The 12,120-nt window shown below is 39.8% G+C and overlaps 1 protein-coding gene across 2 annotated transcripts in view; it reads right to left on the reverse strand.

Annotated features, from left to right (window-relative positions):
- The window catches only part of LOC137654747 (uncharacterized), a 90,317-nt gene that overhangs the window by 15,837 nt on the left and 62,360 nt on the right, over positions 1–12,120 (reverse strand). For both annotated transcript variants that reach the window (XR_011046708.1, XM_068388669.1), the window contains exon 7: positions 8,489–8,683. Coding sequence is in view for 1 of the 2 variants with exons in the window: in XM_068388669.1 (XP_068244770.1) it covers positions 8,519–8,683 (165 nt within the window). In the remaining variant the exon portion in view is untranslated. The remainder of the gene's footprint in view (positions 1–8,488; positions 8,684–12,120) is intronic.

Here is a 12,120-nt window from a genome sequence, read left to right on the forward strand (position 1 = left end):
CATCATTGCCGACATTGATGCCACCATAGCGGGATTCATCGACCAGGAACAAGATCCGTTGGATGCCCCCGGAGATCTGGAAGACAATGTGGCTTCCATGAACTTGTGGCTTCCATGAACTTGGACGTTGAACCTATGTTGTTGGATGATCCGGATGCAGGTAGGGTGGTAAGTGAGGCAGGTGTTACCGGCGCTGAGATTCCTATCCTCAGCCCCGCTCTTTCTTCTTCATCTGATCTCTCTTCTTTCCATGGTTTTTCTGGGGACCGTGATTCGTCTCATCGATCACACCCGGTTCCCCCCAAAGATAAGTCTACATCGAGAACTTTGCCAAAAGCTCGTAAGCCCCACAAGGCTTCCCATAGTTCCAAGTCTAATACAAACCCGTCATCTAAGGCTTCCGGCTCCTCCTCTAAGTCTCACGACCCGGGAGTACAACCCGCCACTTCTGCTCCTAGCCCGGGCCTTTCCGAATCAGCCATGCTTCGCATCGTGTCGGAGATGCAATCTAAGATTGTGTCGGAAATGCAGGCCAAGATGGACACGATGTTCTCTAACATTGGTCAGAGACTTGGGGCATTAGAGCAAGGTGCTCCGGAGCGAGTTCAAAGCTCTCTCATCCCGGATGCCTCTAAGCTTCCGCCGTTTACCAAGAATAACCCTTGGCGCATGGCTCTTCATTCCCCATTCTCAGATGGGATGTTAACATTGGAAGGTCTTGGTACTCGTCCTCTAGAGGATTTTGAATTCTTTCCTCCTGGTCTCGCATTTCCATTTCATGGTTATGCCAGGCTTACCAAGGAAGCTCTGGTTCGGCTGGATAAGGTCCCCAAAGAGACTGTCATTTTCCCAAAAGAACAAGCCCAATCTGTTTGGGCTAGGTTTCTGAATGATATTGGTTGCACCAATACCATGTTGACGCCTTATAAGAGTTCTTTCACAATGTTCTTAATGGACAAGAACACCGTGACTCCATGCGTCAATAAGGTTGCAGAGCTTGCTTTCCAATATGCTCTGGAGGAGAAGCCCTTGCCTCCCATCCGAGAGGTGGATCCGATCTCCCTCCTTCTTCCTTCAGGTATTGAGTGTTGGGACAATGTCCATACCACTTTTACTTCTGGCAAGCTAACAGCGGACTGTGCTTCAGTTATGTTTAGTGAACGGCTTCCCCGTCTCCCGGAATCTCTTATTAAACAGGAGTATGATTCCCGCCTACGTGTTGGTCGAACTTTGAACTTGGCCACGTCTACGGAGTCGATAGCCTTAACTTATGATACTGAGAGTATCTTTAAGTCTCTCAATAAGGCTACTTTGCAGTCGTTATATTTCGATTTATATGACTTTGCTATTGCTAAACGTAGGTGCCGCAAACACGTCCTGGCTGAGGCGACTATTAGGCACGAGCCTAATAAACTTATCAGGTCCTCTTGCTGGGGTTCAAATCTTTTCCCTGAGGATCTTGTGGAGGAAGTCTTGGCTGAGGCTACTAGGGTTAATCAGAGCCTTAAAGCCCGTTGGGGTTTGACTCCTAAGCGGAAATATGATCCCGCAAATTACCAAGCCCGGGGTAGGAAGAAGCTCCGCCCGTATACCTCCACCCAGTTCCGGCAACAGCAGAGTAGTTCGTCTGTTTTCCGTCAGCCTCTTCCTCCATCTCCTGCACAGCCTTCCACCTCTCAGGCTCCTTCATCGGACGACTATGTCACCGTTCTGCTTCCTAAGAGCCAGCTTCCCGGTGCCTCCACCACCTCTCCAGCCTTTAACCAGTCTTATGAGGCTCAAGGCTCTTCCCAGAGTTATAACAGAGGTAGAGGCTACCACCGTGGTTCAAACCAGAACAGAGGTAGAGGTAGATTCTTTCGCAAGGGAAAGAACTTCCGAGGCGGACGTGGAGGCAACTCCTCAAACCAATACTGAGGTGCAGCGGGTAGGGGGGAGGCTTTATGCCTTCCGCAACAAATGGAGGTTCAGTCCCTGGGTTTTCAGTATCATCTCCAAGGGACTGGGGTGGAGTTGGATTCAAGGACCTCCACCTCCGAACAGATTTCATCAACATTCCACTCCGGACCTAGTCGAATTTGTCCAGGACCTGTTACAAAAGAACGCCATACAAGAAACGAAACACCTGAAGTTTCAGGGTCGGCTGTTCAGTGTCCCGAAGAAGGATTCGGACAAGAGAAGAGTGATTCTAGACCTATCCCTTCTCAACTTGTCCATTCAATGCGACAAGTTTCGAATGCTTACCGTCTCGCAGGTGCGGACCTTACTTCCCCGTGGGGCCGTCACCACCTCTATCGATCTTACAGACGCCTATTATCACGTCCCGATAGCGAGACACTTCCGTCCGTATCTAGGCTTCCGCCTAGGGGACAAAAGTTACTCCTTCAAGGTGATGCCTTTCGGGCTCAACATCGCCCCAAGGATCTTCACAAAGTTAGCAGAAGTTGCTGTTCAGGAACTCAGGAATCAAGGGATTCAAGTAGTAGCCTATCTGGACGACTGGCTCATTTGGTCAGACACCTCCCAAAATTGCCTAAAGGCCACTCACAGAGTCATCCAATACCTTCAATCTCTAGGCTTCCAGATCAACTTCAAGAAGTCCCGTCTTCTTCCGAAATCAAAGTTCCAATGGCTCGGCCTGCAATGGGATCTTATATCTCATACTCTGTGTCTTCCCAAACCCAAGAGGTTAGAGATTGCAATGAACACCAAACGCTTTCTAAAAGACAAAGTAAGTTTCAGACGACTCCAAGAGAGGATCCTAGGGTCCCTTCAATTTGCTTCAGTGACGGATCTACTTCTGAAGGCAAAATTGAAAGATATCAATCGTGTCTGGCGTTCGAGGGCGAACCGGAAGCTCCAGGACAGGAAAGTCCGCCTTCCTCCCATTCTCCGGGAAAGACTTCTACCTTGGACAAGGGCCAACAATCTGTCAGTCAGTTCCCCTTCGATTTCCGCCTCCGAAGTTAATCATTCACACGGACGCATCCCTATCAGGTTGGGGAGGCTATTCTCAGCTCAGGAAAGTTCAAGGTCTTTGGTCTCCCTTATTCCGCCAATTTCACATCAATGTGCTGGAGGCCATGGCAGTTCTTCTAACCCTGAAACGTCTCGCTCCACCCAAGAGACAACACCTTCGTCTGGTTCTCGACAGCGAAGTGGTGGTCCGCTGCCTCAACAGAGGCGGATCAAAATCAGGGCCTCTGAACCATGTTCTAGTAGCCATATTCTCCCTAGCAGCCTCGAACCGTTGGCATCTTTCAGCTGTCCACCTGGCGGGAGTCCGGAACGTAGTGGCAGACGCCTTGTCCCGGACCTCCCCTCTAGAATCGGAATGGTCACTCGATCTAAAGTCATTCCGGTGGATTCTCTCTCGGGTTCCGGGTCTCCAAGTTGACCTCTTCGCCACGGAGTCCAACCACAAGTTGAGAGTATATGTGGCTCCCAATCTAGACCCTCAGGCCTACGCCACAGACGCTATGTCACAGAATTGGGACATCTGGGAAAGGATTTATCTCTTTCCCCCGGTGAATCTTTTACTGAAAGTCCTAGACAAGCTGAGATCCTTCAAGGGACGAGTAGCCTTGGTCGCACCCAACTGGCCCAAGAGCAATTGGTATCCTCTCCTGCGAGAGTTGAGACTACATCCTCACCCGACACCCAATCCGGTTCTGTCTCAGATAGTACAAACACGCGTTGTGTACGCTTTCTCAAACATTCAGAGCGCCCTAACTTTATGGACTTCATGAAGTTTGCGGCCATGCATGGTGCCAATATCGATCCTCAAAACACCCTGTTCTTAGAATCAGATAAACGGGATTCCACCATCCGCCAATATGATTCTGCGGTTAAAAAGTTGGCTAAATTTTTGATAGACTCAGACGTACACTGTATGAACTTGAACCTTACAGTCCCTTTCTTTAGAACTTTATTAGAATCAGGTCTGGCAGCCAATACCATCACCACTATTAAATCTGCCTTGAAAAAGATCTTTCTAGTGGGTTTTAACATAGACTTAACCGACTCTTTGTTAGCTTCAATTCCGAAAGCCTGTGCCAGACTGAAACCGGTTACTCGTCCTACCCCGGTAACCTGGTTCCTGAATGATGTACTCAAATTGGCTTCTGATACCATTAACAGTTCTTGTGACTATATTCCCCTTCTCAGGAAAACACTTTTCCTGGTGAGTTTGGCTTCTGGGGCAAGAATTTCTGAACTGGCAGCTTTATCAAGAGACCCGGGTCATATTGAGTTCCTTCCTTCGGGAGAGGTCCTTCTTTCACCTAACAAATTCTTTTTAGCTAAGAACGAAGACCCTCAGAACAGATGGTCCTCCTGGAAAATTGTTCCCCTCATGCAAGATCCGTCTCTGTGCCCTGTTACTACTCTTAGGTCTTATTTATCCCGGACCTCCTCTAACTCCTCGGGGCCTCTATTCGTTAGAGAACAAGGCGGTACCATTACCATTAAAGGGATCAGGCAACAGATTTTGTATTTTATTAAACAAGCTAGCCCTGACTCTTTTCCTCTTGCACATGATATCAGAGCGGTTGCTACTTCGGTGAACTTTTTTCACCACATGAATTTTACGGATTTTCCAGGTATACAGGGTGGAAGTCACCGTCAGTGTTCAAGAAACACTATCTTAAACATTTGGAAGCCCTTAAATTTCCTACAGTAGCTGCAGGGAGTGTAGTTACCCCCAGGTAACTCACATATTAATTCTTTGTCATTTTATCTCTCCCCCTTACCTGCCTCATTTATACCCTATTTGTATTCGTTGGTTTTGCACCTGATTACTATTACTATATTTGTAAATTTTTGACCTCTGAGTATCTGTATATATCATCACTCACGGCATTATTATACCTTACCTTTTTTGACAATTGTTCTACCAAGTGGATTTATGTTCTTTTTAAGATACCCTTATAGCTGTTTTTGGCACTCATCTCTGATTAAAGCAACTTGTATTTCCCTTATGTTTATGTTTTTTCCTTTATTTTGCAAGTTTGGTGACATTTCTCTTGTATATATTCACTGGCCGGCACAGGTTCAAGCCCAGAAAAGGGATTTTGACGTAGGAAAAATCTATTTCTGGGCGAGGGACCTGTGCCGCCCAGTGAACCCTCCCAGCTCCTCTCCCTTGGAGTCCCCAAACTTTGGGTGCTAAGGAGTTGGGTTCTGAGCGGATGCAGAGTTGGTGGTGCCGAGTGAGGTTGAACGGCTCTCCTCTATTGGGGTCTTTGTCGTGGATGAATCTAAATAGTGCGGGACCTCTGGATTATACGCCCAATTTTATACCGACACCAATAGGTGAGCGAGCTAGTTAACCTAGCACTCCTTTACATTTTTTTCTCTGGTATATTTAGCAGTAAATTACCTAAGAATAAGTGCTAATAGGAGCTTATTCACTGGGCGGCACAGGTCCCTCGCCCAGAAATAGATTTTTCCTACGTCAAAATCCCTTATTTGTACTAATTAATTTTTATACTTACGTTGTGATTATGGTGAAAAATCCTTATTCATTAAACTTTAAATTAAAAACCATCAAAATCAACAGTGCCATTTGAAATATTGAAGTTTCCAAAAAAAAATTCAACAGAACAGCATCGTCATGGAAACACCTTTGTTGCTTTCGTGTGCAAGACTACCGCTATCATCCAGTAGTAGTGCGTTGTGCTCCGTTTCATCTAAATTGTTTGAAATTCTTTTATATAGTACTTTTGAAACCAAAAATTAAATTAAATTAAGACTATTTTATATCATGCTACTGCCAAACATGTCACTGCAACCAAACCCATTACTTTGTTTAGTATGTTCCATCGCCGATCATAACGAACTCGCTAACCAATTTTAACATCTGTCTATAGGTTAACTTTTGCGGCAAAAGATATCTTACCAGGTACTATGTAATAATAATGTTATAATTAATGTTGTTTTATTTATCCTTAGAAAATCAAAATAAATGAAATATGAGCAATTTTGTTTCGTGTTTTTTTCCCTAAAAAAAACGCCTCCTTAAAAGGAAAACGGTTTTTTTACGTTTCATCGTCGATCATAAACGCATTTACTCCTGAAAGTGATATTGAAGAGCTTTTACTAAAGATGTTATTATAAATAAAGATTATAAATAGGTCTCACAGGATACATTTACAGGAGAGGGGGTTCCCAGCCCCCTCGTCCCGTCCCTTTTAGTCGCCTCTTACGACACGCAGGGATAACGTTGGCGCTATTCTAATTGTTTTATGCCCCCGCGGCCACAGGGGGCAACATAGAGAGTAGAGGTCCCCTTTTTTTGTTTTGTTCTTGTTGATGTCGGCTACCCCCCAAAATTGGGGGAAGTGCCTTTGGTATATGGATGGATAAATAGGTGGTAAAATATCTATAATTAAAGTGTAGCAGCATCAAGAAATGTTGAGGTTCGCCCTTTACATAAGAATGTACTGTACATTGGATTAGACAGAACGTAGAAAAAATCAATTAGGGAAAAATCGGTATTCGATATCCTCTTCATCAACATCGTCAATCGGGCTTTTTGTTTTTTTTATTCTCAGTCGCTAACTAGTTATCGCACTGTCAAGATCTGCACACATTCCGATAATTCACATTTGAAGGTTTTCTGGGAGAGGATGGATAGAGAAAATACCGAACTATATAAAATGTTTTTTTAACCTGTTAAGCATCACCCACGTGATAAACCGTTCACCACGATCTACTCGGTACCGCCTTCAACTGTATATTCCGTTCATGACTTTTATTGCCTTTTACAAGCCGTCAGTCTCGTGATATTACGTTTACTCGTATAGTAAGTATAGGATCACCACTTGGCAACACTCAGCATATGGGGGCTGTGAATAGAAACTTATATGATGTCTGGCAACTATTTTTCTGAAGGTAGCTTGATGTTAGGAATCTGGTTTCATATCAGTGCGCTCGGGCGTTCATGCATAAGTGGTTATTTGTTGTTCCTTTTGTAATGAACGGTCTAAAGAGGAAGGTTATTTCTTTAGATGAAATAAATGATATTCTTGTTGAGGAATTTGATAATGATAACCTGTTTGATAATGAGAGCACTAGTTCTGAATCCTCCAGTGATGAGTATATTGAAGAAACAAAGTTTTCTTTCGATGCCGAAAGCGAAAATGACTTCTCATTACCGAATGACTGGACAACGAAATTTCACAAAACTATAAAGGGAAAGGAAACGCCGAGAGAGAGAGAGAGAGAGAGAGAGAGAGAGAGAGAGAGAGAGAGAGAGAGAGAGAGAGAGAATAAAGTGGATAAATAATGTACAAATGTATGACGAACATATTTGAAAACTATACAGGAAACGATATGAGAGAGAGAGAGAGAGAGAGAGAGAGAGAGAGAGAGAGAGAGAGAGAGAGAGAGAGAGAGAGAGAGGGGAGAGACTTATCCCTTTCCTTTTGTTGCTTATCCAGGCGTAAGATTTACGATTGAAGATAAAAAGAACCCATTAGAATATTCAGTATTATGTAGCCATTTGAAATTAAATAATAGTATTATTAATTGTTTTTTTTAATCAACCATTTAATTAATATCCCTACTTTTAACTATAATTACGAATTATAAGCATAAAGAAATGATATTAACTTTGAAAAATTATCATTAGTGAAATGACCGCTCAGGGCAAAAAAAGCGTGACGGTACGTTAGCGGCAACCTGGTCCAGGGGGACGCTTAGATGTTTTCTGGCAGAAAATTACGGTAGATTATCGTACAGCAGCCTAGTGCACACTTGCGCCTAGTGGCCGTGTTTACGTGTGGGAGTGTCATCATGGATATACAGTACTATACTGTAATTTTTAACTATTGCTAGATACTGTATCAAACCTTGAAAACCCTTTTTTGTTTTTTGTATCTATAGGAAATAATTCTACATCATTCGGAAAATACTGAAAACAGTAAGCTACGCATAGTAGAGTAATAAGTACTACAGTCATAGAAAATTATCAAAACTTTAACAACTTTTTATTGTTTTATTTATCCATAAAAGAAATTTTGTACAGTATTTTATAAAAAAATCTATAAGAAGGATTTCTTACAGTATTGTTAAGATAAAAGCTACAGTGTATATATATATATATATACATATATATATATATATATATATATATATATATATATATATATATATATATATATATATATATATATATATATATATATATATATATATATATATATACATACATACATACATACACACACACATACATACACACACAGTGTACATACAGTATATATATATAGCTAGAAAGCTAGAAATGGAGTGAAAAAAAATCTACGGGTAGGTTGCTGTTTGCCACCATGATGTGTTTCGAAATATACGAATTTCCAATTACACGAGGCCTTTCATCGACCAAATTCTCGCATAATTCCGGACCCTACTGTATTTTCACTTATGATTTTTCATTTACGTTAAAAAAATAAATTACCGTACATGAAAAATAGAAAAACAGTCTTACCATAAATTCCGAACTACTGTATATCTTCACTTATGCTTTATGGATTACGGTTGACTTTGCATTCTGCTCATGTGTAACAATACCCTGAAGCATTGATGTGATAGTAGAAGGACGGTTTCTGTGTTTTGTCAATTCTTTTCCTTGCTCTGCGAGTTCCCAGCTCTTTCGTGAAACGTCTTCCATAGAATTTAGAACCTATAAAATAAATACATGCATTACTTCTATTACAGTATACGATAATACAATACAGTCCCGTTTTAGAATTACTGTACAAAAAATATGGGACGAAATTGAGATAATACCTTTATTGTGTATCAGAAATAAATTAATACATTTTAAAGTACAGTATAAATGTACTGCAATGCTATTATAAAATGAAGAAAAAAGTCAAATTCTATAAAATTTCAACAGCTAATTCCAAAAAAATAATGTCAAATAACAAAATATTGTAATCATAAAACTTCTTGATGAAAGTGTCTTTTCCCTTTTATTGTTTGGGGAAACAATCAAAATCAAAATATACAAAAGGAGATAACAGAGATTTATATAACATTTTGTTATCACTAGGTAAGAAAATAATAAATGTATTTTAATAACTTCAAAAATAAAGAATTACATAAAACTTCAGTACATTAATTATGAATAAAATCAATAAAACTGATATATCATACACGACTATTATTATTATTATTATTAAATGCTAAGCTACAACCCTAGTTGGAAAAGCAGGATGCTATAAGCCCAGGGGCCCAAACAGGTAAAATAGCATAAGTAAGTATAAGTTGGATGCAACAGTGGGTTTTTCTTGGCATGGACTTTGCTGTAACAATTTGAAACAACTGAATTTCCAAAGCAGATACAGTAGTACCTCGATTTACAAGTTTAATTTGTTCTGAGAACAAGCTGGCAAACAAAAATCTTGTAAACTAAAACAATTTTTCCTATAAGAAATAAAGGAAATTCACTTGATGCATTTTACACATCCATAGATACACATAAAGTGTACTCATTTCTAAAAGTTTGTAATGCTAATTATTGAAAAATTTATAATCCCTAATATCAGAAATGACTACGAATGAATAATTCACAATAAAAAAATTTTTGACAAATTAAATTGCACTTTACCTTTGAGGACTGTTATAGCTGGTGTGAGGGAGATAAGAAAGGATCAGGAGAAGGTTGGGGTAACTGTTTGGAGGGTGAATCTCGCTCCATGAGAACTTTATTAGGAGTTCTCTTTCTTTAATGACATTCATTACCACTTACTGAATCACTTAATTCATGCTTTCTGGACATTTGATCATCTTTTTTTACACTTATGTTCAGTTTTGAGTTGGCTGGCTTTTCCTTTTCTTTAAAATGGGATGAAAATAGGACATTGTATTGTCAGTAAATAGATTCACTGCTCGTCGTACTGAAGCCTTATCTGGGTGATGTGGCTTTACAAAACTTTGCAAGATTCTCTTGATGCAACATATATTTTTCATATATTTTGGTAATTATATCACCTAACAGCTTTTCATCAATCCATCCTCATCATCACCACCTCCTACGCCTATTGATGCAAGGTCCTCAGTTAGATTTTGCCAGTTGTCTCTATCTTGAGCTTTTAAATCAATACTTCTCCATTCATCGTTTCCTACTTCACACTTCATAATCCTCAGCCATATAGGCCTGGGTCTTCCAACTCTTCTATTGCCTCGTGGAGCACAGTTAAACGTTTGGTGAACTAATCTCTCTTGGGGAGTACGAAAAGCATGCCCAAGCCATCTCCATCTACCTCTCACCATGATCTCATCCACATATGACACTCGAGTAACCTTTCTTTCATCAATCCAGATAAGCAGAAACGTTTCAATGGAAGGAACATGTTGCCGTTGATTCGCTAGGCTCATGTCAGCATCTGTTTCGCAACAGCAAATTATTTGATATCATTTTTTTTTTTTATTCAGAATTGGAACTGGTACAGTAGGCATTTTGTTAAGCATGTCCATTTCTATTAAGATTACCTCACTGAAACAGCAATGGACAGGAATCTTTTGGGCAAGCACTATATACATCTATAAAGGTAACTCTGTGGGTGAGCCGACTTTTGAGCGCAAGACAATATATTTGAGAAACACATCACCCAGATAAGGCTTTGGCAGTGTGAGCAGCCAATCTATTTATTGACAGTGCGATGCCTAATTTTTCTGCCATTTTAAAGAAAAGGCAAAAGCAATAGTCTCTAAATAGGTTCATTGTGAAAGTCGAACGTAAGTGTAAAAAAGTATGACCAAGCGTCCAGAAAGCATAATTTAAGCGATTCAGTTAGTGACAGTGAACATCATTCAAGAGAGAGAACTCTCGATATCTTACCAGAAATTCTCTTGGAGGGAGATTCTCTCTCCAAACAGTAACCCCATCTCCTCCTCCTTTTCTTATATCTCCCTCATGCCAACCACAACTTTCCTCAAAAATAAGTATAAGTTAATTTGTCAACATTTCGATTTTCTATTGTGAATTATTTATTTGTATTCATTTCTGATGATAGGAGTTATTTCAACATTAATTACTATAAAAAAACCTTTAACCCTTTTACCCCCAATGGACGTACTGGTACGTTTCACAAAACTCATCCCTTTACCCCCATGGACGTACCAGTATGTCCTTGCAAAAAACTATTTACATTTTTTTGCATATTTTTGATAATTTTATGAGAAACTTCAGGCATTTCCAAAAGAATGAGACCAACCTAACCTCTCTATGACAAAAACTAAGGCTGTTAGAGCAATTTGAAAAAAAAAAAAAAATATATACTGCAAAATGTGCTTGAAAAAAAAAAAAAAAATGCCTAGGGGTTAAGGGTTGGAAAGTTCCAAATAGCTTGGGGGTAAAAGGGTTAAACACTATATCATATGTAAATGTATTATAGATGTGCGAGATGTATAGAGTGGATTTAATTTATTTCTTATGGGGAAAATTGTTTCATGATATAAGCATTTTAGGTAGTGTACTCGCTCCTTAAAATGAATTAAAATAGTAAATCGAGGTTCTATTGTGTATGGTGAAGGATTTCATTGGTATATATATTTCGTAGTTTTTTTCACTGGGCACATTGCGTAGTTAGGTGCAGTACCCTTTGCCCATTAGGTACATTATTTTGTTGTTTTGGTTATAGTCAGTTTAATGCATTTTGCTCACTGAGTACACCTCCCTATTTTGTACATTTATACAATTGGTAAATTTTTTATTGGTGCATTCTGTTGATTGAGTGCTGTACATTTGGTTCATTGGACATATTATGCACACTGGCTACAAATTTTCATTGAATACAGTCAATTTGGTACATTTTGAGCATATTTTCATTGGGATTGGATTTGAATTTATAAATTTGTGTCATAAGAACTTTTTTTTGGTGGGGTGAGTCACTAGCTAAAGAAGTTCAATGTCTTGATGCTTACCTTTAAAATAAATGTAAATAATTCTGACCCACTTTTGATATATATTTATAAGCTGATACAGCGTATGGCGTACTTAAATTAATCTTTTAAACATTTCTGTGGCAAATTTGGAATTCACTAAACAGCTATACAAGACACTACTGTCTCTGGAAAAGGTAAAATATGTAAAATAATACAAAGCCTACAAGA

Source organism: Palaemon carinicauda, chromosome 15 (assembly GCF_036898095.1).
Source record: "Palaemon carinicauda isolate YSFRI2023 chromosome 15, ASM3689809v2, whole genome shotgun sequence".
Classification (NCBI taxonomy): Eukaryota; Metazoa; Arthropoda; class Malacostraca; order Decapoda; family Palaemonidae; genus Palaemon; species Palaemon carinicauda.